The following is a 24,154-nucleotide window of genomic DNA, read 5'->3' on the forward strand; positions in this document are numbered from 1 at the left end:
ATGGTTTTAAGTCTACATTGCAGAGTTCGTGAGTCCACCTGCCTCTTTGCTGGAGCCAGGTGGGCCAAGTCTAATAATCAAATCGTCTTCCATTTTCAGCGTACTTCAAGAGGGCGAATTGTTAGCTGTGTGCTTGAATCCATAGTGCACGGATGGTAGTTAGTAAACACAACGACATGCAGTGCAGAGCGAGAGAGCTTTGGAAATAAAGCAAGGTGACAGGTTGCAACGATACCTGCGATTCAGTGTGCGGGTGCCAATCAGCTGCCAGATCTACTAGTTTGGTAACCTCAGTTTTTCTTAAAGTTTTCTTGCACTGGATGGGCGTCAAGATCGGCATAACGCACCTTCATGCTTCTTCTCCATACAATATGTGGGCCCAACGACATTACAAGGTCATTTGAATACCGTCCTTGTTTTCAATTCCGAGATACTTGATGTCATGAGGGTAAAGGGAAAATATATTCAAGAGTCGTTTTTGCGCATTGAAACTTAAAAATCAACAAATTTTAATCACTTTACGTCAGTTAAGTATGGCAGTAAGTTCTTGTATAAATATTATATACTTAAAGCGAAATAAAGAAAAGCAGCGTTAATGTATTCGAGGAAGCGCGTAGACATCGTTGCTTTTCTTTATTTCGCTTCAAGTATATAATATTTACACAAGGACTCCTTACCTCCACTTGCGGAAGCACGAGGAGGATACCCTCGAGGTGATCCTCCGAAAAATCATGAAACGTGCCCTCGACCTCCCAATCTCCAACTCTAACAGTCGGCGCATGGCCCTAGGGGTGGTGAACACGTTCAGGGAGCTTCGGGAAGCACATTTGATGAACCAATATACCTGCCTCACACATACAGTGTCGGGTCGCCGCCTTCTTGCCGGCTAAACATTCAACATAAACAGTTCACAGAGGAGAGGCTCCGCATCCCAGAACTCTGGAGACGCGCCCTCAGAGTGCGACCTCTCCCTGCCAACATTTCACGAGAAGACCATAATGGGCGCCGCCTGGCGCGGGCGGAAGGCTTGGCCCGCCATTATGGCAACAAATCAGGTGTGTTCTACGTGGATGCTTCGGACCCTCATCCGGGGGGCTGGTATACGGCCGCAGTCGTTCACAACGGGAACACAGTCGATGACCTTACATTCAAGGCCAAATCTATAACACACGCTGAAGAGGTAGCCATTGCACTCGCCGCCTCAGACCACACTTCTAAATATATTGTTACTGAGCGGTATTCGCCGGCCGTGCTGACGAAAAAGAAGTGAGACAGACTCCCAGAAGAAGACGCAGACAAGTGCTGTGCTGTGCGAGTGCTGTGCTTTGATCATCCTCAGTGGTGTGGACAACTGCCGTATTGTGAATATATTCCGTAAGATCTCTTGGTGGAGGTGCATCACCAATGCACGAGGGGCTTGTCGGAACGTCGCTCAAGGGGGGACCACCCCATTAGCCTATAATATCAAAATTGCAGTCGGGACACGGACCCAGCTTGCCGGTATCTCGCCTGGGCTCCTAGCCACCAGGGTCTTGCAGGGACCGAGGCAGCTGACGCAGCCGCCCGCGCGCTTTCTCTCCGGGCAGTCTTCTCGGGACTCGAATCAGCAGAGAATATCGATTCCAATCTGGCCTACACATTCAAAGACATTGTAATATTTTATCAAAACTCGCATCGCAAATACCCTAACCCCTGCTAAGGTTAGCAAAAGCGAACGAGAGGCTGCTCCTGTGCCTCTTCACTAACACGATGCTGCGCCCGGCAGTACCTAAACATTTTGACTCCCAATTCACTGGCCAGAGCCAGTACTGTGGAGAGGTGGCTGGCACCTACCACATGGTATGGGCCTGCCTACAAAACCCATCCCTTCCCCCATCCCTAACCCTTCCCGGGAGGACTGGGAGGCGACACTGCTCGGCTGCTGCGACCTACAGACCCAAAGGGCCTTAACGCGGCGTGCGCGGGCGGAGGCAAGCGCCAATGGGGTCCCTACTAGGGTCTCCACCAAGTATAGTAAGGCCGAGGCCCTTAAGTCTCGCGTCAAACTTCCAACTATACAATAAACGTTTTCACCACCACCTACGCGCATCCCTAAAAGCCTCCCACCAGAACAAGAACCTCGGTTCGAATGGGCTAGGCTCCGCCGTCGTCTTTTTTCGTTTGCTATTGCTATGATAGCCTTTCAAGGTCACTTCAGCTTCAGTTCTCTTATCTTATTTGGGTTTGACAGCTTTGGTCTTCAAATAGTGACTAAATTAAATGCTTCGATAGCAGCACAATCTCCACAGTATTTATGGACAACTTTTTCTGAAGTGAAGGCAAGAAGTGAAACTTTTCAAACTGAAGTTATTTATTCATCTCTTCAGGAGAATGGGAAAAATTACTGCACTAATAGTTAATAGTAGCACTCTCTCCTTTCTCACCTAGGGCACTTCGCATTTTCAGGTTGTTCATTACTGGCCAAGACAACCTGCAGAAAACTATCCTATCAAAGACAGTGCTGGTCAAACCGTTATGATCATATGCTCGGTGAGAAGAAACCGAGAGACTGGAAGAAACTACATCATATACAGAAGAAAATAGCTGAAAATTATCTATTTGTTGTCCATCGTTATGTTCCTTTACGTCATCCTTTAGTCGGGCAGTTTTCGAGTGCTTTATTGAAATAGTCTAATTTGCTGAAAGAGATTTCGATTAATTACTGAAATGTAGGCTGAACTAATGTGTATAGTCACTCTTAGAGGAGGGCAATGCAAATATATAATCTAATTTACCACCTCCTCCAAAGTATTGGCATCGAGGGCATGTACTAGCTACGTAAAGGAAACAATTAAGGAGTTCAGCCTAGCCCCTGAATGACAACATTCCGCGGCGCGTTTCAAAGTCATTGTTGGGAGGGGGTAAATGTTTGGAATGGCGTTGGTAGGCACTATGCTATGCATTAGGAGCGCAATCTGGAGTTCCAGATAGCCCTTGCAAAGCCGTGTCTGTCACGATAAGCATTATCAGCGTTATGACGGCCATTACGAGATTACGGCTCCTCTGTTTAGCGTGGTATCTATCTTTGCTGTTACCATAAACAAGCCCAGCCAACAGCTGGGCACATGCTTCTAGCTCTTGCACCGTTGTTGCCAAGTTTCTCTGTAGTCGTGACAGGCTCAAACTGCCAACTGCGGACAGCTGACTAAGGAGCGCCGCGCATGAAGGTACGTCCCGTAGAAAAATCACGAATCTGTACGCAGTTTTGTTTCCGGAAATGAGCCCTGTGTGGCGTAAAGTTTGAAACTAATTTATTATGTTACCTGGGGTCTTATTCTAGAAAATTTGCAATTTTGTTCAAATTGTCGCGTACGTGTGACGTGTACGGTATGGCGGCTCCCGGCTACGTAAGCACAGACTCTGGTTGCGCATTTTGAAGACAAAAATAAACAAAAGTGATAAAGGAAAAAGCGCTGCCGTCTGCTACTATATATTGGCGCCAAGTATGGCAAACGACAATGCTCGAACCGAGCCGCTGCGGTGGATTCCGCAAAGAGGACGCATCGAGTTGCATTGAGGACGAGTGAAATAGCTGACGGTCACACTCAGTTGTAGCTTAAATAAAATATCAGAATAATATAGCTGTTATTTAATGCATATTCCATGGTGTGAAAGGGTGGGCGCGAGAATGAATCGTATGCGCACGGCTCGCCTCGGTTGTGGACAGAGAGATTATGTCGAGAAGAGGCGACCTGACTGCCTTCGACGAGCCCAACCAAGGCATATAGTTTTTAATTTATTTTCAATGTTGCTTACTTAACAATTGAAGCGGCTCTAGGCTGTGGCTTGCTCTCTTTGCAATGTTTGAAAGAAGGAGTGGCATAGCAGGGTATTCTCTTACGACCTCTGGTCCGCATTCTAGACCGGTAGCTCTACTCAAGGCGAAATACGAGTAGCGGCGGAATCCGTTCGCTTGACCTTCAGTTCAGCCTTGAGTCAAAGTAAAATCTTCAAGACGAGCCATAACAAAACAAGTGTTATATCCCTCCGCACTGATCATTACTACTATGACCTGTAATTATTAACAATTTATTAGTTGGTTGTGTCAAAATGGAAGCGGACCACTTACGTTACACTTTAAAGGTATGACGCAATAGCGCGGACAACCTCGAGATTTAAAGCCCGGCTTTGACAATGCGTACCAATGTGTCCGCATAGCCTGGCCACAGCGTGCCTGAATCTTATTCAGAGCACTATACGGTTCATTCTTATTCCGCCTTCCCACCTGAAACGAGTAAGAAATCGTCAGCGAATCGTTGCCCGGCCATGCAAGGTGCCAGCGAGGACCTGCCGACGCCATGCTCACGATTTTTATCTCACAAGGCTGAATCACGATTTTTTTAAAACGGGGTATTCAACGCAATCACGTTAAAACTTAACGCTAGAACATTGTCATGTATTGTCGGACAGAATAAATATAACGAAAATAGTGGTGCCGGCCTAATTTAATGTAAGTCTTATTATTTACAGTTCTTTAATTAATTGTGTACGGAAATTGGCATCTGCGCCGAAGCTGGCATAAAACCATATATAGGCAAAGTTGGACAGCTTATGGAGTGTATAAATGCACTGAATTGGTTTGGATTATAGGTTTCAACGTCCAAAAGCGACTCTGTAGTGGACGCTGTAGTGGAGGGCTCCAGAAATTTCGACCACCCGGGGTTCTTTACCGTGCACTGACATCGGACAGCACACAGGCGCCTAGCTTTTCGCCCCCATCGAAAGTGGCCGCCGCGACCGAGATTCGATCCCGCATCCTTGGGCACAGAGGTCGAGCGCCCAAACCACTGCACTATCGCGGCAGGTAATGGCGATGAATTGAATACCGTTATGGTTATGAAAATTTGAACTTCACTCTACCACATCGTCATATATATTGTACACAACTGCACTGATCTAATTACAGATACTAATTCTTTATTGTCATAAATTTGATGTGAAAAATGTGAACGTGAATAATGTAAACCTTCTTGGTTGAATGTGAAAGCAACTTGATAATTATTTACTACAGACGAGACGTTACGGCAATCGTATGCACCCACGAAATGGCAAGGATAAAAATGAACTGCATTTAACCTGTCACGTGCGAAACTACTTCAGGCTTTCTGAAAAGAAGGACATAATTTCATCAATATAAATTCCAAATAGCTAATTGGTATTTTACAGAATATTTTCAATGCAAGAGGAAAAAATAAAAATATTTTTTTAATCGCTAATCGCTCCATGATTTCCACTGCTACAAAATAAATTAGCCACTTCTGTGCGCATTCCCAGACCCTCTTAGAGCGGTGTTTCTCAAATGGGGGTCCGCGGATCTCAGGGGATCTGCGAAATGATTTTTGTGGTCCTCGAAACCCGGCACACAGGAGGAAAAGAAAGGTCCGAAAGGTCCGGCGTTCTCCTTTGGCTGGCTACACAAAACTTTTCAGGCTTAAAAGCCAGCAGGTTCAGAGCCGTCTTTAGACTCTGAAATCGAAAGACACGCCAGAGGGGCTAGGAAACGGAGAGGGCGCACAAGAGAGAACATTTAAGGTGTTTGTTGACTCTGGCGTTGGTGAAATCCTATGTCTGGCTGCACTACTGAACAGACCAAAATTCAAAGCGTATCGGGTGTACGATCAGCGATATTACCTGGAGCTGGGAGTGCACATGCATACCGCCGCCGGCACGTCGCCTCCACCCCAAATTCTCTCTAGGTTGTGGCGCTGGCTTATCAAGTGTGCGTTTTTTAGAGGATCAATCCCTGTTCCGCAGCCTGCTCTTGGAACTGCGTCAGCAGTCCTCCCCAACTCGTTAGAACCTATTCTACTACACTCTGAAAGAATGCCCCCATCATTTCCTTTGGTCCACCAGTGTACCTGACACATCCATGGATGAGAAGCCCCGCCGCGGCGCTGCAGTCACTAAAAATGCCCGATGGGTTCGATCCCGACCTCCGGCCGCTGCGTTTCGATTATGGCGAAACTAAGAGGCGTCCGTGTACTGTGCGATCTCATTGCACGTTAAATATCCCCAGGTGGTCGAAATTGCTCTGAAGACCTCCAGTCGGCTCCTCTTTCTCATTTTGCGGTTTCGCTCCGGACTTCCTCTTTTTCCTTAAGGCGTCTGGATATATACTAACAGACAAAAACAGCACTACTAAATTTCGCACGTGGGCGAGTTCATGTTTCTGCTTTTTACATACTGACCTCGCCCACTGCCAACCTGCCCCGCCACGTGGAGCTTATCTGCGCACTCGGGGAACTCTGGCAATGAGGCCGCCAACAGCTTAGCTCGAGGTCTAATACGCCGGGCACAGGCGGTCCCCACGTCAGAGTTCTCCCGGGAGCGCATGCACACGTTTAAAGAGATGACTCAGGCCTGCCGGGTCGAGAAACAGATGTCCCCCACCTCACTCCTCCCTCAGCAATCACCACCAAACACTATGGTGCCGCCTCCAGACGCGAACCCTCCCATCCCCTTACATTAGGTCCCGTTACCACCCCACTCTCACCGACCCCTCCTGCACCCTTTGCAACCACCCCACTGCCAACCTCGCCCACATTCTATTCCAATGCCCGGCGGATCCTCCCCCGCGGGGTCTGGAGCACTTCACCTCCTGGGAGGAATGGGAGACCCTGCTACGCTCTGAGGACCCGGTCCGGCAAAAGACCGCCACAGACCGAGCTGCCGACGTCATGAACCGTAGGAACATGAACGTCTGAGTGTAGTGGGGCCGTGCGGGGGCCCAGGGGCCTGAGCGCCCCAAGCTCCTCTGTTAAAATAAATGTTTTTACTACTACTACTACTACTACTACTACTACTGATTAATTGATTTATAGGAAGGGAAATGCGCGGTAACTGTCTCACTTGTTTTTGTGGACACTTCAACCACGCCGTAAGGGAAGGGAGGAAGGCGGGAGTGAAAGTGGAAAGAGAGAACGAGGAGCCGTAGTGGAGGGCTACGGAGTAATTTCGACCACCTGGGGATCTTTAACGTGCGCTGACATCGCACAGCCCATGGACGCCTCTTCGTTTCGCCTCCATCGAAACGCAGCCGCCGAGGTCGGGTTCGAACCCGGGCACTCCAGCACAGTAGTCGGGCGTCTTACCACTGCACCACCCTGGCGGGGCTCTTTCCTTAAGGCGCGATCAGGTGTCTGCAGAAAAAAAACGTGAGAGCACTGCAGAATTTTCATTGCAGAAATGCGGAAGCCCGAGCATTGCTGCTGCGCGCAGTACATCGCGCACGGTCGAGATTTTCACTACGGCACCCCGTTTTCTTTTAGAGCGCAGCTCGTTGGCGCCCATTCCTGGGTTTCGCGGCGTCGCCGTTGCCCCTTGTAATCACACCGTGCTCGTAACCAGCTCCACGTTCACTCCCCCTTTTCTTTCTTCCCTTACGACGCGATTCAGGTGTCCACAGAAACAAGGGTGACAGATACTGAGCCTTTCTATTCCTGTTAATCAATTATAAAGGAAGGAAGGATGGAAAAAAACTTTATTTAGCCCTATATTATTTTGACGGTTTTTGGGACGTCTTCAGAGATGTCTGCTTGTTGCATCCACAAGTCGTCTCCGTTGACTTCGTCCACTTTACACAATGGTCAGTTGCCCTCAGTCCAGAGCTCCGCCGGCTACTGCCGCCCATTGAGCTCGCTGTACCAGACCTTGCTGGTCTTATGGCACGCTTCAGAGCTCAAGTGGTACACATTGCAAAGATAATTCATGAATAATGCGAGCGCCCACACCGAACATGGTAACATGTGCAATAACTGAGAATGCGCACACTCGCAGAGAAAATCATAATATTTTGAAGGAGTTTGCATATATACAGCTAGTTTGATAGTCCGGATCTCTAGCCGATCGTCCCTTGGCTTTTGATGAAGGCCTGGTCCGGATCTAATCCGCCCTCATTTTCCTTTGAAACATTCTGATAGAAATTCGATGAAATGCTTGCTAACTTTAACTACAACGTTTTCAAGTCAGTTCAAGACATCTCCGAAGGTTCTTTCTTCTCGTCTGCAGCTTGTAGCATTAGTCTCTTCGCCACGCAACGTTCCTATGTGCCCTCGCGCTGCCTTCCGCAAACTCCTGTTTGTTATTCAATGACGTCAGGGAGAACTTTTAAAACAACAACCACATGACTTTTAATAGTCCAAACTACACTCACTATGACACTGGTCGGAGAGCGTCTCAATGAACAACCGCACTGCTCCGGAAAAGCTGAGTGTCTATCTTCCACTTGAAGGGAGCGCTCCTGCCGTGCGCCACTCACCGACCGCACAAAACAACACACGCGCACACAGCCGTACCCCGCGGGGAAGAATGGGCGATACCAGTGCGTATACGTCCATTCCCCGGTCAATGGGATGGCCCAGATGTCGGTCGTGCCGTGAAGACTGCAGTAGCGGAGGCGGCATACAGAATAAGCAACACCTCCCGATAACTTAATTGCTCTCTTCATTTCTCTATAGTGAACTAGAATTCTCGTACACCAAAACTTCCTTCATGACATTCGAGAACTGTTAGCGGAGTGTTTCTTTAAGGAATATGAGTGAAAAATAAAATAGTTGTCTATAATTGTACATACATGTCTTGCTCGAAATCTTTTCCTCAATCTATCGAAAAAGGTGAAACAGCTGATGAGCTCAGCTCAAATTTCGCATTAGGAATTAACGTAATCATCGGCAAGTTTTTTCCGCTTTCTCTCCCATTTTTTTTCATTCTCTTACGGCGCGGTTCAGGAGTCCACAAAATGACAGATACTGCGCCTTTCCTTTCCTGACAGCTAATTATAAAGAAAGATCCCCTTCCGGCAGGCGTGTCGTAACATCTGCTGGACGTCGCCATTAGTCGTATGGCAAATGTTGACGTGTGTTTGATTTTACTTCTACACGTTTGGCTCTAATCAATCAACATAATTTTGGTCTATATCATCTTTTATTAATCTCAACCATTCGTTGGATCCTAAAACTTGTGAGAACGACCCAACGGCTGCGAATATGTTTTGCAAAAACGACTTTGCCGACACAGCCTAGAAAGGCCTTCGACTGAAAAACAAGAGGAACGCTGCTGAATCTAGTGTGGAGCGAAAACTATCTGTAGGCGACCGAACGGTGCATCGAATACAACCAGCGTTCAGCTGAACGCATCAAAGTTATCAGCGTTCTATGCAGAACGTACTTTCATGGCCTGCCCATGCGATGCGGGTAGACGCTTTCCCTGTTGATTCGGCCAGCACTCCGGGGCGGCGCGCGCGTGTGCAGTGCAGAAATTACGCCGTCGATGGCATCTGCTGGGATGCAGCTACTCTCCTCCTTCTCCTCCTCTCTGTGGTGAGCACCACATACCTGACGAGTCACTGGGCGGCCCACGTGACACAACTACCGCGAGCGCGTGTTTGGAGCAAAGGTCGGCGCTGTAGGAGGAGGAGGAGGAGGAAAAACTTTATTTGCAGAAGAATTCGAGGCACGCAGGCCTCCTGGGTCTCCGCACGACCCCACTCACGATCTAAACGTTCATATTATGTTTATCCATGACGTATGCGGCCCGGCTGACGACGATCTTCTGCCTGGCCGGGTCCGCTGATCGCAGTGAGGTCTCCCAGTCCTCCCAGGTTCGGAGAGGCACCGGCCCGGCGGGGGGAGGAGACGCCGGGCAGGATAAAAGAATGTGGGTAAGAGTGGCCTTGGGGTGGGAGCACAAAGTGCATAGGGGGGATACCGGCTGAAATTTCGAAAGTAGAGCTGGTGTCGGTAGAGTTCGTGTCTGTAGACGACGCCAGATTGACTGTTCTCTGATAGTGAGGGATGGGTGGGGTGACGGATAGATGAGGCGCTCAGCGCGGGAGTTTGCGGTGAACTCAGCAAACGAGTGCATACGATCCTTCGAGAAATCCCCCATGAGGTCCGCCTGTGCCCGGTTTCTAGACCCTCGGGCTAAGGAGTCGGCAGCCTCGTTGCCGGGATTTCCCGAGTGCGCAGGCACCCAGATGAGCTCAATCCGTCGGGGGAGGTGGGAGGTGGGCATGTGCAGCAAGCGGTGCGCCGGAGGATGAACCCGGCCCCTGGCATAATTTAGAATGGCAGTTTTTGAATCACTGAGTATGTAACTGGCATCGGTGTATGCCAGAGCAATAGCTATAGCGGTCTCCTCGGCTTCTTCAGGGGTCGTGCCTGAAGGAAGCTCAATAGTTAAGGGGGAAATGTGGGGGTTGTGGACAACTGCAGTGGCTCCGCTCTCATCGCAGGCGGCATCTACCCAAACGGCATCGGGCTCATTCCCGTACCATTTGTGGAGCGCTGCCGCGCGCGCCTTCCTGCGACCTTGGTCATAGTGGGGGTGCATGTTCCGCGGTAATGGTTTGACATAGATTGAAGTGTAAATTTGGCTAGGGAGTGTTAATAGGGATGAATTGTTTGCAGGAATAGTGATGCCTAGCTTAGTGAGTATATGTCGCCCGGTAGTTGTAGCAGCTAATCTGAGGTATTGTGCTTGTAAATGGGCCTCTCGAAGTTCATGTATGGTATTATGGACTCCAAGTTCGAGTAGTCTCTCGTTACTAGTGCTTTTCGGTAATTTAAGTGCTGCCTTTGTTGCTTGCCGAATTAATGAGTCTATTTGGTGGACCTCACTGCATGATAGTTTGAGGTATGGTGTAGCATAAAGAATTCTGCTGAGGGTATAGGCGTGCACTACTCGAAGTGTGTCCGCCTCTCGAAGCCCATGTGCGCGTCCTGTCACCCTTTTTATGATTTGTGTGGTGTTTGCAACGGCCTTTTTGAGCCGCTTAATTGTGTCGATGTTCTTTCCATCCTGTTGCAGGTATAGTCCCAGAATGCGGATGGTATGAACCTGTGGTACTTGTCTTCCCTGAATTCGAATTTCTATGGGACTTTGGTAGGTCCGTCCTTTAGGGGGTATGATTAGTAATTCTGATTTTTCTGGGGAGCACTCTAATCCGATTGTTGCGGTAAGCTTGACTATCGTGTCTGCTGCTGTTTGTAGCGTGTCTTCGATTTCACCGTCTGATCCGTGTGTTGTCCAGAGTGTGATGTCATCGGCGTATATGGTGTGACCGAGGTGAGGGATTTTCTTTAGTTCTGCGGTTAAGGGGATAAGGGTAATGTTGAACAGAAACGGGGAAAGAACGGAGCCTTGCGGCGTCCCCACGTTGGCAAGCGTGTACGGTGAGGTGTGGAGATTGTCGATGTGAAGTGTGGCTGTCCTGTGCTGAAGGAAGGCTCTTATGTAGTTGTAAACCCTAGGACCAGTTTGAATGTTCGTGAGTGCCTGTAGGATTGCTGTGTGTTGTACATTATCAAACGCTTTTTTGAGATCTATTGCTAGTATCGCTGTAGGGTAGGTGACTGCGAAGCACACAGCTATGGCGGCGGCGCACCTCCTGTTAGAGGTCATTTACAATCCTGATTTCCCATCCAGCTCTGTATGCAGCTTCGCTTCAAAAGTGGGACGGATATGGCACATGCCCCGCTGCGCTGTCACAGTAGTTGAGATGCTGGAATACTTAATCGAAGTATTCGTGTTCGAACCGGACCTCCGGCAGCTATGCTTTGATGGACATGAAACAAAGATGTGTCCCTGTGCTGTACGATGCCAGCGAAATGGTCATCCAGGTGGCCAAAATTACTCACCCGCCCCCTACAACGGTGCCTCTTTATCTTTTCCTGGTTTCACTCCTGCTTTCCTTCCTTCCCTTACGACGTTGTTCAGGTGTCCACGGAGAAAGTGGGACAGGTACGGAGCCTGCCTTATAAACCATTCGTTAGACGTCATTTGAAAGCGCTAAGCTGAAGGCCAAATCAGGCTTGAAATGACCTTTGGTAGTCTCGTTTTGGTTTGGCAGAGCGAAGTATTGCTTTCTCGCTGGAACGGTTCCCTAACCGAGAAGCATTGTAAGATACGAATGGCCGTACTCTTTTGGGACAATGCTAATACCTGAGATCGGCTATCGATCCTCGGTTAGGGTAGTTTTGAAACTTCATTGCATTTGCAATGTGCTCTGAGCTCTGGAGGCTTACTATTTGATAAAAGGGTCTTCCTTTTTCTCACTAAAGATATTAATTTGAGACGGTGATTCGATGCAACGTCTTCAGAACACAGGTAAATGCTCTCTGTAAGAGAAAACAGAACCGAAGAGAATATTCTTTATTGCATATTCTTGTGCCGTAGGAATACGTTGCCTACGATTTATTTTATTTGTACCAGGTGGTTTGCAGCGAAAAGCTTCACTAGGCTAGTCAACACAAGGGTGAGTGTGGCATCGTCGTTAGAAAAGGTCACAGCTGCGCATGCGCGAAACTGCGTGACGTCAGAAGAGAGGCGCACGTGGCCGAGCTGCCGCTGCCGCGTGATTCCGTTCTCTCAACGGTAGGGTCCTCTGAGCAGCGTCACCTGGCGACAGATAGTGGAAATATTCTAAAAATGAATATAAAAGCACATTTAAAGCCTCCCGTACTCGTTGCCTCAGTGGCGCAATGGATTAACGTTACTTACTTGAGCGCTTGGCGAATCCTGTGTTCGAATCCTGTGTTTGTAAATTTTTTCGAAATTTGTTTTTTAAATTGCAACATTAAAATAAGCTACTAATATCTTTCCGGAGGGTGTTCCCCTTTAGGTTGCATCATGTGATGTTTTTAATTCTTAATACCCACAAAACCTGCTGTGAACACAGCCGCAAGACAACAGAATGACAACGCTTACACTATTTAATAATTTTCAACGTAATCATTTCCTGCCTTTAGTGAGTGTATGTTACCTTTAGGTTGCGTTCAGACACATCTCTCGCCGTAACAATCGCCGTTTAACCCGCTCAGAGGCAACCAGTGACGAGAAAGAAGTTGCGGGACCCTACCGTTGAGAAGACGGAATTACGCGCCGCTGCCTCTGCCGCAGCTTTGCGAGAACCGCGTGACATCAGATGAGAGGCGCATGCTGGCTCTGCCGGTTGACCTTTAGCTGCTGCTGTTGTGGCTGTAGGAAGAGAGAAAAAAATTGCACGGGCCTGCTAATGGCTCTGTAGCTGAGCAACCTTCGCTGTCTCGTGCGGAGAGAAGAGAAAAGAGACAAGAAAGAAAAACGAAGAGGGAGAGAAAGACGGGCGCTGTAACTAAAGTCCCTTGATAATTTGAAAGTAGCGACACTCTCCTCCGCGCCGCGCTTTCCTCCTCGATTCTCCTCGCGCGGCGGCTGCGAGCGCTGCGCACGACACGCTTTTTCTCCTTGACCCTCGCCGGCCGGCCGCAGCAGTGAGTGTAGCGCGAGCTTTTGGGCCAGGTCTGCGCTCCAGGAGTGCACAAATTTTTTGAAAAATTGCGAGAAAAGCATTGAGAATGCCGAAAGTAAAGTTCATGAATTGATTGGTTTCTTTTTTAGAATTGTTTGAATGGGGAATACTGATAAACAAAGCTTTCAGGCGAGTTCTGTGCTACAGACACTTTTTAAGTCACATGATAAGGTTTTACTTTGCGCACCTAATCTAGTACTGCCTCTGACTTTGTGTTTTTTTTTTCAGAGCGTGAAATCTGTCACCGCGGTAAAACTTCGGAAAACGATCCAGGCTGGTGCTTTGAACTTCTAGATCAGAGAAGGTCAAAGCAGGACTTCGCTACTGTCAAGATATCTCTCTAAGCATAGTATATGTCACGTGATCGACCATGAGATTGGATTATTCGTTAATTGTACATGTATTTCGATCAATTACTGGGCAAAATTAATTGATATTTAGTAAATTGCAATTAAAATCTAAATTTTAGCTGCAACATCGAACCGTATACCGTTGGAAAGCTTAGGCCAAGTGTAATGACACTGTGCTAGTTAGCGATCCGAGATAATCTGCGTTAATTAGATAATTTTGTATAAAACTAAATTTTGAGCTGTTCCTTGCCTCGAAGCAGCAAGGAACAGGTTTGCCACGGCAGTCTTGATATGATGCTGATGGAGGAATTAAATAATTTTATGAGTACGCGGCCACTCACTGACTTCGCGTGTGGTTAAAAGACAGCAGGGTACACTGGGAGAAGTGGTGGGCCCTATTGCCGACACACTGAAGTTCTGGGGCAAGCATGTTGTGGCCTCATGCGCTACGTAAAAGAGCTTGAATTCATTGAACGCAACAATCAAATAAAAAAATTACAGGGTGCACATAGGTCTTCAACGTGCGGACATGAGAAAGCATATAACTGCCAATTCATTAACTATCGCTATCCTATCTATCACTATATCTAATAATGCCAGAGACCTATGGTAACTGTCACTATCCGCAACGAACACTATCACCTTACTATCCGGGTCTATTACTATCATTTACTATTATTATCCGTAACAGTCACCATCCTTTCCTATCACTATTCATAACCATCACTATTTAATCTGATGCCGTCCCATGACCCATTGATTTACTTCAATTTTCATTGACTTACGTTGTCAGCCATATCTCTATTATCTCATAATATCTGACGAGACAACTATACATTGACTTTTATTCTTATACTTTCTTGTTTTCTCATAAATGGAGGTGGGAAAAGAGCAAGCCACAGAAATAACTGACTACTATCAGCGCGAGGTTCATGCCTCTGTCGAGGAGGCTTCCTTTACTAGGACAGGTCGGTGAGAGAAAATTGATGGAACTGCGTTTGGCCTGTTTTTTTTTTCGAGTTCGTGTAATATTGGCAGCTCAAACTGGCCTTCAGTGAAATGTAGCTAGAACATAGAGTGATGAGTTAATCACTCAGGCTAGGTGAAAAAAAAAATCTTCTTGCATACAATTGAAATGAGTAATATTCTACAGTGCTAAGAATTGTTGCTCGCAAAAGTTTCCCCTATTTTTGCATCATAACTATAATCATTATTGATTGTTTAAATTTCGTAAATACAGAAAATTGATGCAATGATTCCGGCTGATTTGACGTCGATGGGAAAACTTTTCTCGCAATAAATGAATACGCGGAATCGCGGTTTTAGAGCTCCAGCTTTCAAAGTGAAGGTAACCTGCCAACGCCTAGTAGTCATAGTCAAAGCGAAGCCTCCTGCGCATTGGCCGTATCCCTGATAAAACGAACGCATACTTTTTAACCCACGCGTGAGTCGAAGCATGGCAAGACACATTCAAGAATTGAAAAAAAAAAAAATGCCGTACGACCTAACTAGTGCAGATTACCCGCAATACCTCGGGTTTACTTGCCAAAGATTTTTTCAGGGCCAGCATTCATTGCTCCCGAGTAACCGACGCACACTACAAGTACAAACTGGAAAGGCTAGCTCCTCTACAAGCCCGAATTTTGATTTTTAGTGAAGGAGGCCAGGGATCCTAGCATAGTCGCGACAAATGCAATCGAGAGACTGTAATTTTCCAGTTATCTCTGACAGCAAAAAGCAGATTATAGCGCCCTATTTCTGACAAGTCGAAGCGTGTTAAATGATGGAGCCTTGGAGCCTCGCAAAATATTCAGCATGCTGCAGTGGACAACCTTATTTTTATACAGTGAACATGTTGCCGCCGCAAAAATATTGAGGAGCAAGCAGGAATAAAAAACGCAGCGTCAGGTGACGCGTTATTACGGGGTGTGAGAAAGGCACCCGACGTCGCAAACAACTCTGTTCTTTCTAGGAATAAACGTCTTTCGATTAATCTTGTGAATCCATTGACTCGTGCGCAAGCTGTCACGCTTGCCTTGAGATATCATGAATACCGCATAACCATCTTCAGGCCGCTTGCTGCAGTTGTACGCGCAACAGCACGGCACAGAGCTTGCACGCTGCAATGAAAGCACAGCGCGCAATATTCGCTCGCCGAGACTAGGAGAAAAATGGCGCGAAGGAAAAAGAAAACACAAGGAAAACGCCGGACGCGCGCCGGTTTCCAAGGGCAATGGCAGGGAGACCAATCGTCGCTCAGGAAATCGGGCGGAGAGCCGGCCTTCAGCGAAGGGGCGCGCAAGGGGCGAGGAGGAGGCGAGAAGGTAGCGCGGCGGCGGCAAAGTTCAATCGTTGGCGTAACTTTCAAAGTATCAAGGGGTTTTAGCTGTAACAACAGCCGTCGTCCACCACCACCGTTAGTATTGTAAGGGGCCGCCCCCCTTACAATACTAGGTGGAGTTCCTCATTCCGGGGCCCCATTTGTCTGGGCCGCCACACGAGCTCGCAGGACCAGGCAGCCATTAGATCCAGGCAGCCGAGCAGGGCCGCCTCCCAGTTCTTCCTGGTAGGGGAAGGGTTTATTGGTAAAAGAGAAGGATTTAGCTGGCATGCCCAGACCACGTGAAATGTGTCAGGCACCTCTCCACAGAAAGGGCAGGGGCCAGAAAAGGAAAGGTCGAAATGGAGTACTGCCGAGCACAGTAGAGTATTAGTAAAAAGTCTAAGAAGTATTATTTCGCCCACTTTCCCTAGCCCCTTGAGAGGAGCCGGGTACTGACGGTGCGAGTCCCGGTAAAAGGCAGTGATTTCTTGAAAATTTAAGAGAGGATAAGCGTCCTGGTCCAGATGGGTAGGGTCTATGCCGGGGGCACGGTTAGTAAGTGCGCGGGCGGCCGAGTTGGCAGCCTCATTTCCCTGGTAGGCCCTGGAGGCCTGGAGTCCAAATGAGAAATCGGGTCTGGGGATCCTGATCCCGAGCTGCTCTCCGAAGTATTTTTTGTGCTATAGGCGTTATCCAGCCCAGCTCATAATTCCTACAGGCCCCTCGCGAATCGGATCGGATGAATTTAGATTGAGGGTCGGAGGCAGCCAAGGCGATTGCTACCTCCCCCGCGTGGGTTGCGCTATGAGCCTCAAAAGTGAGGCCATCTGTCTTTCCTCTGAACGACTGCATCCGTGTACAAACATTCACATAGAAAACATGTTTAGAGCCATAATGGTGGTGCAGGGCATTTTCCCGCGCCTGAGATGCCGTCCATCGTGGTCTTCTCAGTCCATTTTGGTAGGAAGAGGTCGAACACAAAGGGCACCTCTCCATAGCTCTGGCACTCGTACCCTTTCCTCAATGTGATAGTTGCGTTGCATATATAGTCGATCCAAAAAGCGACGACCGTACACAGTCTGGACAAGACGCGTGTACTGATTAGTGAGGTTCGCCTCGCGTAGCTCCCGATAGGTGTTCACCACCCCCAATGCAAGGAGCCTCCCATTGGAGGTAGCGATCGAGAGGTCGAGCGTCCTCTTGATCATCTTGCGGAGAGTGACCTCCAGGATGTCTTCATCATGCTTGCGCAAGTGCAGGTATGGAGTTGAATAAAGAATTCGACTTGTCACAAAAGCATGGGCGAGTCGAATCGTATCCCTGCTTCTGAGGCCCCCGCGCATGTTGGAGACGCAGCGGACCATGCGGCCCACTTGGTCGTCAACCTTGCGAAGCTTGGCTAGTGTTGTGTCAGCGGGACGATTTCTGTGAATAAAGAGTCTGAGGACTCTAATCTCTGTGGCTTCGCGTATAGGTCCACTAGCCAGAGAAAGAGAAGTACTGGTGTCTTGCATCTCGGCAAAGGGCGTAGATGCACGAATTCTGATTTTTGATGAGAACACTAGAGACCACAGTACATAGCATAGCGATCCACTATGCCCGCCGCTGTTTGCAGGCAGTCCTGCAGTTGACCGATGTTGCCCTCTGTAGCCCAAATGGTGATGTTGTAGGTATACAGCGCAAGATGTATACTTTGAACCTCACCTAGTTGGGCAGGGAGATGAAGCATTGCCAAACTAAAGAGTAGTGGGGACAGCACTGCGCCTTGTGGCGTGCCCCGCGTACCCATAGTATAAGAACCGTGCTACTTGTCCTGAATGCGGTTAAAGGCTTCACGGTCCGTTAAGAACTGTTTTACGTCATTAAACGTGTTGTGTCCGCATTGTGTCTCACAGAGGTGAGTGAGGATGACACTGTGTTTCACGTTGTCGAAAACACCCTTCAAATCCAAGGCGAGAACCACCTTGTCATTGTGAGGGGGCTCGGCAGGCGTGAGTACCTCGTGGCTGAGTTGAAGCAGAATGTCCTGTGCTGACTTCTAAAGTCGGAATCCAAATCATGTCTGCGAAAGTATTGCGGGCCTCCAGATATTCAGAGAGGCGATCTCGAACCATGGCCTCTATGAGCTTGGCTGCGCAAGACGTTAGAGAGATAGGTGGGAGGTGATCGGGATTGATCGGCTTACCCGGCTTAGGAATGAAGGTGAGAGGCGTTGTTTTTCATTCTAGGGGGAGGGGTGTGTCTTCTTTCCAGATTGCGTTAATATATTGTATCAGGGGCTCATACGCCGGAACAGAAAGGTTGGCCAAAAGTTTGACCGTAACCTTGTTCCTGCCGGGAGTGGTACCCCGTTTCATTTTAGCAAGAGCTGCCAGCAGATCATGGAGCTGGAACAGAAGATCCATATCCGGATTATCTCTGCCTGCATATAGATATTCCTGTCCACGGGTGTCTTGGACTTGACGCAGATACTGATCCCGTAGACTCTGTGCAAGTTGTTCCGTATTGCCCTTGAAATTATGAATTGCTCGTTGCAGATGTTTCTGTGTTTCGGTGAGGGTCTGAGTGGCGTGATTTCGTTCTCTAAACGGTATGGATGGATGGATGGATGGAATATAGGAGCGACCCCTTTGAAACGGGGTGGTAGCAGTAGCTATCATGCTCATTTTTCTCCATATATCTTAATTATTGATTTAGAATGGTTAACTAAACCATCATTCTATTTATTAAATTTTGCTCCTACATATTACTAACATTATGTCACTTCTCTGCTTTTAAACCACCAATCTTCCAGCCGTTTTTTTCTTGTTTCCACCGCCGGTTTATTCACCCGGCCACTGTTATCTCTAAACCCCAGAGCTTCAGGAACAGTGATTGCGCCTGCATCAACTTCCGGATGGATACCATTGCATTCGAGTATAATATGGTCAATTCTTTCACTGGAGTTTCCACATACAGCACATGCGTCATCTCCATTGTTAAACTTCTTTTTGTAGCTGCGTGTTCTAAGGCACCCTGATCTAGCTTCAAAAAGTAGGGCACTGCCTCTTGAGTTATCAAAGAAATCTTCCTTCCTGATCTGCACTTTCCACTTTCGGTATAATTCCACACTCTGTTTTTTTTTTTTTTTCATCGAATTTATCCAATTTTTACCTTCTGTGTTTTTCACCTGTTGCTTAATGCTCTTTATTTCTCCGTGTTTCTGACTAGCATACTTACTAGTTAGTTTCCTAGTTCTTTTCCTCCATTGTGAGTCAACGCTTTTTAGTTACAGGTATTTAAATGCCTTAGCTGCCCATCTGTTACTGTCCAATTTCTTCAGGCGTTCCTCATATAATATTTTACTCTGAGCTTCCCGTACTTCGAAAGATGCCCAGCCCATATCTCCCTGTACCGCCTCATTTGTAGTTTTGCCGTGGGCACCTAGTGCTAATCGTCCAACGGATCTCTGATTTGTTTCTAATGTCGACTGTACCTCTGATTTTAGGCACAAAACCGCAATTCCGAAAGTAAGTCCGGGCACCATAATTCCTTTCCAAATACCCCTCAACACCTCATACCTATTGTATCCCCACAATGACTTATGCTTCATTATCCCGGCATTCCTTCGCCCTTCGGCCTTAAGTGATTGCTCATGCTTTCCAATGTATGCCAATCCTTCGTTTACCCATACCCCCAAGTATTTATATTCTGCTACTCTAGGTATTTCAAGGCCTTGAATTTTAAGACCCTGATCAGTTGAGCCGTTGAAAATCATCAGACCCGACTTAACTGCGCTGAAATTGAAGCCTAGAGCATCCCCTTCGTCTCCGCAATACTTAACTAGAGTTTGCAATTCTTCCAGACTCTCAGCTAGCAGCACAATATCGTCTGCATACATCAAACCGGGGAGGCGCTGCTCTACCGCCTTTCCACCTAATCTGTATGACAGGTTAAAACCTAGGTTACTGTCTTGTATCCTCCGTTCCAGGTTTATCATATAAAGCATGAACAGCACCGGTGATAGAGGACAGCCTTGTCTTAATCCTTTGCATACTTTGACATCCTCCGTACTTCTTATCCCTTCCCACGTAATTTCTACTTTGTTATCCCGATATTTCCTGTAGGAACTCTATTATCTCATAACCGATACCTTCTTCTTTTAATATGTTCCACAGGAGTTCCCTGCTTACGTTGCCCAGGAAGGCCAAATACAAAGGTCTATTTTCCACTCTAGATATTTCGATGCATTGGGTAAGCACGAACAGGCAATCATCTAAGCGCCTACCATTTCTAAAGCCGTTCTGAAGTTCTCCGAGTATCTTGTTACTTTCAACCCATGCTTGCACCTTTAATTTCACCGCCTGCATGGCTAACCTGTACATTACAGATGTTATGGTAATCGGCCTGTAGGATTTTATGTGCATCCTTCTCCTTTCCCTTTATAAATCAAATTCATTTTACTCTGCCGCCAGCTGTCCGGAATTTGATTATTCGCTATGACTGTTTCCAAAGCATTTAACAACGTTTCCTTACTTTTTGGACCGAGTTCATTAATCAGCTTGATCGGAATTCCATCTATTCCTGTAGATGTGTTTTTAGGAATATTTTTTTCTGCCTTTTTCCAGTTTAGATTGGTCAGTTCTAAGGTGCTTCGTATTCTGCTACCTTGCGTTGCTTCCTGATTTGCGGGGATTACCCTATCGTCGTTCTTAAATGACTCGGCTATAACTGATGTAATGTAGTTCACTGCGTTGTCTCCCTTTAAACAATTTCCCTCGTTATCTTGAATCCAATCTTGCTTTCTTTGATTCTTCTTCCCTAGCCAGCTTATATGGATCCAGAATTTTCTTGCTCCGCCTCTAGAGGCATCGTGTATATCAGCCATCCAGCGATCGGTGGACTGTCTTATTTTACTTTGGACGAGGGCCTGCACTTGAAGTTTCTTTTGTCGATATGATTCCCATTTTTGGTCGATTTCCTCCTGAGAAGCCTGTGCTTTCTTTGCCACTCGGTGTTCCCTTGAAGCAGCCCGTCGTTGTTCAGTAGCTTCCCTGATTTCCTTAATCCACCAGCTCCATGGCTTCCTCTTTCCATTCCAGCGGTTTGCTACTTTAACCTCCTGAATTTTACTCCTTATGAGTAGTTCTACCTGTTCAAAATCCCAGTCTTCCATGGGGCTTTTCTCTATTGCTTCCTCTATGTCTGCAGCTATCTGCGCTATTTGATCGTCGTTTAATTTTGCGTTTACGTTTTGTCTAAGTTCCATTTCTCTTTTCATCAAGGGCCCCATCTGCAGACTAATACGTTTATGATCACTTCCCAGACTACACTCCCCTTCTTCGTCTATTTCCATTTTTGTGACCGTGCTATAAATTTCCTGCGACATTAGACAATCGTCAATGGTCGTCTGCCTGTTGCGGAATTCCCGCGTGATTTGGCCTTCAAATTTTGTTTCTGTATTTACTATAACTAGATCGTGTCGCTCGCAGAAATCTAGCATTAGTTTCCCGTTACAATCCGTGTATCCATCCAGATCGTCGATGTGGCCGTTCATGTCCCCCAGCAGAATAATATTGGCCCCGTTTCCAAACTGGCTTATATCGTCACTGAGACATTCAACAAGATCCCTGTTTTCTTGCCTGCATTGATGTCCTGTTCCTAAATAAACTACCCCTAGCCATGTCCTTATGCCGGCAATTGTTCCTGAAACCCAGATATGTTCTTTACAAGATGATTTAATTCTTTGCCAATTTGTTCCCTGGTGTATCAACATACCTATCCCTCCACCCTTTCTTTCCGTTCTCGTTCTGTTGCACCCTTCCCAGACGTAGCCTTCTATAAACGGCGGATCTTCTAGATTCCTGAGATGAGTCTCGCAAAGAGCGTACACACCTATTTTGTCATCCTTCAACTGCTGTTCTATCTCTAGCCATTTCGCTCTTTTTCTACCTCCTTGCATGTTTATGTAGCTGGTCCTAGTGTTAAATTTCTTTTTTGTACTTTTCTTTCTCGACCTACTCTTTGCCATTTTTGGGGGCTCAGCCTCCATTATTACACTTTCCTTCGCTTCACTTCTAACTACCTCTGTGCACGGAGTCCTCGCGGACCTCCTAAAAAAGCTACAGCCCTGCCTGCCAAGCGCCAGCCGATCTCTGCTCCAACCCTTCTGTTAAAATGAATGCCATCTCGCTGAAAAGCCCTACCAAAACCTGCTTTATGTACCTCCCTGTTTACCTCAACCACTTCGAAACACTTCTCCAGGCTTAACTTTCTTATGTCCTGATTAACTGTCACCACGTCCTTTTCCATCTTTCCGTTCAATCCTAGCGCCTCTGGTACTGTGCATACAACTATCTGCGTCTGCTGTGCTATCTCCCTGATCTCGTCAACTCCCTTAGCTAAACTTTCCACCACTCCTGCAGCGTCACCATTTAGGACATCGTTTAGACCCGCGGCTACTATTACCATACTGCGCTCTGCGGAATCCTTCAACAGCCCATTTTTACTCTCTTTTAGTACAGCCCTCATTGTTCTCCCTGAGAAGGCTCCAACCAACACTCTCTTATCACCCCTTACACGTTCCAAGATATCTCGCTTGCACCTGTTCATGTTAGAATCTCCGGCGATAAGCACCTGGGCCTTCTCTCTCCCTCTCCCAACTGTTGGCTCCTGCTTTCGGTTATCTGTGTCCTTATCTCTGGGATTTTCATTCTTCCTTACCTCTTCCTTTTTTTCCGGCGTCTTAGCTGCTTCTTAATAACTCTGACGGTTCGGATCCGCCTGACATACTTTGCTTATGCCTTCCATGCCAGTGCTGGCCCCAGCCACATGGCCCGCATTGGAATGTTCGTCCTTGTTGGTTCCAAGGACAAAGTCGGCCCTTTCTTTTCAATCTGAGTAAGCTGTCCAAGCAGTTTCTGATTTTCCGTCCTTAACAAACGTACTTCCTTTTCTAAATCCTCCACACCAGACACTAAACTGCCCCTTTCTTGATCAAATCTATCTAGACGTACATTCAGTACGCAACATCGACACAAAAAGTCGCTGCCTTCCGCTTCACCTGCAGAATCAAAACGCGTTTCTTTGAGATTAACCTGCACCTCACACTGAGTACACTTTACCTTCTTTTGATTGCACATCTTAAGCGCTCATCGACTGAGCTATAACTGTTACGAATTCTTAGAATATACAAATTGCCAAAAGAAGACACAAGAAACGACTAGCAAACACGCGTTAAAAACCAAATCTGCGAATGCCAATAGCCTAGAAAGAAAAATATTTATCTAAACAAGATAGCTAAACAATGAACGCCAAGAAAACCTAGCTGCCGGCACGAAAAACCAGGCCGCTAGGACCAAGAGCTAAAATATATTCTTTAGGCTGCACCTAACCTAACTAGCTGAAAAAGAAATAAAGTTAATAAAAGAAAGAACTCATCTACTTGACGCTTCGGAAGCTCCCGCTGTCGCCAGTCCGTCCGTTTCCGGTAGCCACGTGCAATAGGAGGAGCGATAGAACACGCGTCCTCACTAGACGGCTGTCAACTGTAGGGTCCTCTGAGCAGCGTCACCTGGCGACAGATAGCGGAAATACTGTAAAAATGAATAAGAGCGCATTTAAAGTCTGCTGCATTCGATGCCTCAGTGGCGCAATGGATTAATATTACTTACCTGAGCACTTAGCGAATGAAATATATGTTCGAAACCTGTGTTTGTAACTTTTTTCTGAATTTTTTTTAATTGCAACATTAAAATGTGCTACCAATATCTTTCCTGAAGAGTGTTCCCCTTTAGGTCGCATTATGTCATGATTTTAATTCTTAATAGCCACAAAACCAGCCGTGAACACAGCCACCAAACAACAGCATGACAAAGCTAACACTATTTAACTATTTTCAAACTAATCATTTCCTGCCTTTAGTGAGTGTATGTTACCTTTAGGTTGGGTTCCGATACACATCTCGGTAAATATCGCCGTTTAACTCGCTGAGAGGCAACTAGTGGCGAGAAAGAAGTTGCGGGACCCTACGTTGAGGAGACGGAATTACGCGTCTGAGTGGGATCTATGAGGCTACTGAATAGCCTCCAAGTATTGCGACTAGACATTTGTCTAGCAGCACAGTTACAGCGATCCACCCAGTTAGGGCCAATGAGCTGGGCAGCATATTCAGCC

At 47.1% G+C, this 24,154-nt stretch overlaps 1 protein-coding gene across 1 annotated transcript in view; it reads left to right on the plus strand.

The window, feature by feature from the left end:
* The first annotated feature begins 3,091 nt into the window (after nucleotides 1-3,091).
* Nucleotides 3,092-24,154, plus strand: part of LOC146192627 (uncharacterized) — a 56,147-nt gene continuing 35,084 nt past the window's right edge. The window contains exon 1 of the mRNA XM_084600474.1: nucleotides 3,092-3,206. Coding sequence (XP_084456600.1) covers nucleotides 3,201-3,206 — 6 coding nt within the window. The 5' untranslated portion in view covers nucleotides 3,092-3,200. The remainder of the gene's footprint in view (nucleotides 3,207-24,154) is intronic.

This window comes from Amblyomma maculatum, chromosome 4, assembly GCF_055883805.1.
Source record: "Amblyomma maculatum isolate TAMU_Amacu chromosome 4, ASM5588380v1, whole genome shotgun sequence".
Classification (NCBI taxonomy): Eukaryota; Metazoa; Arthropoda; class Arachnida; order Ixodida; family Ixodidae; genus Amblyomma; species Amblyomma maculatum.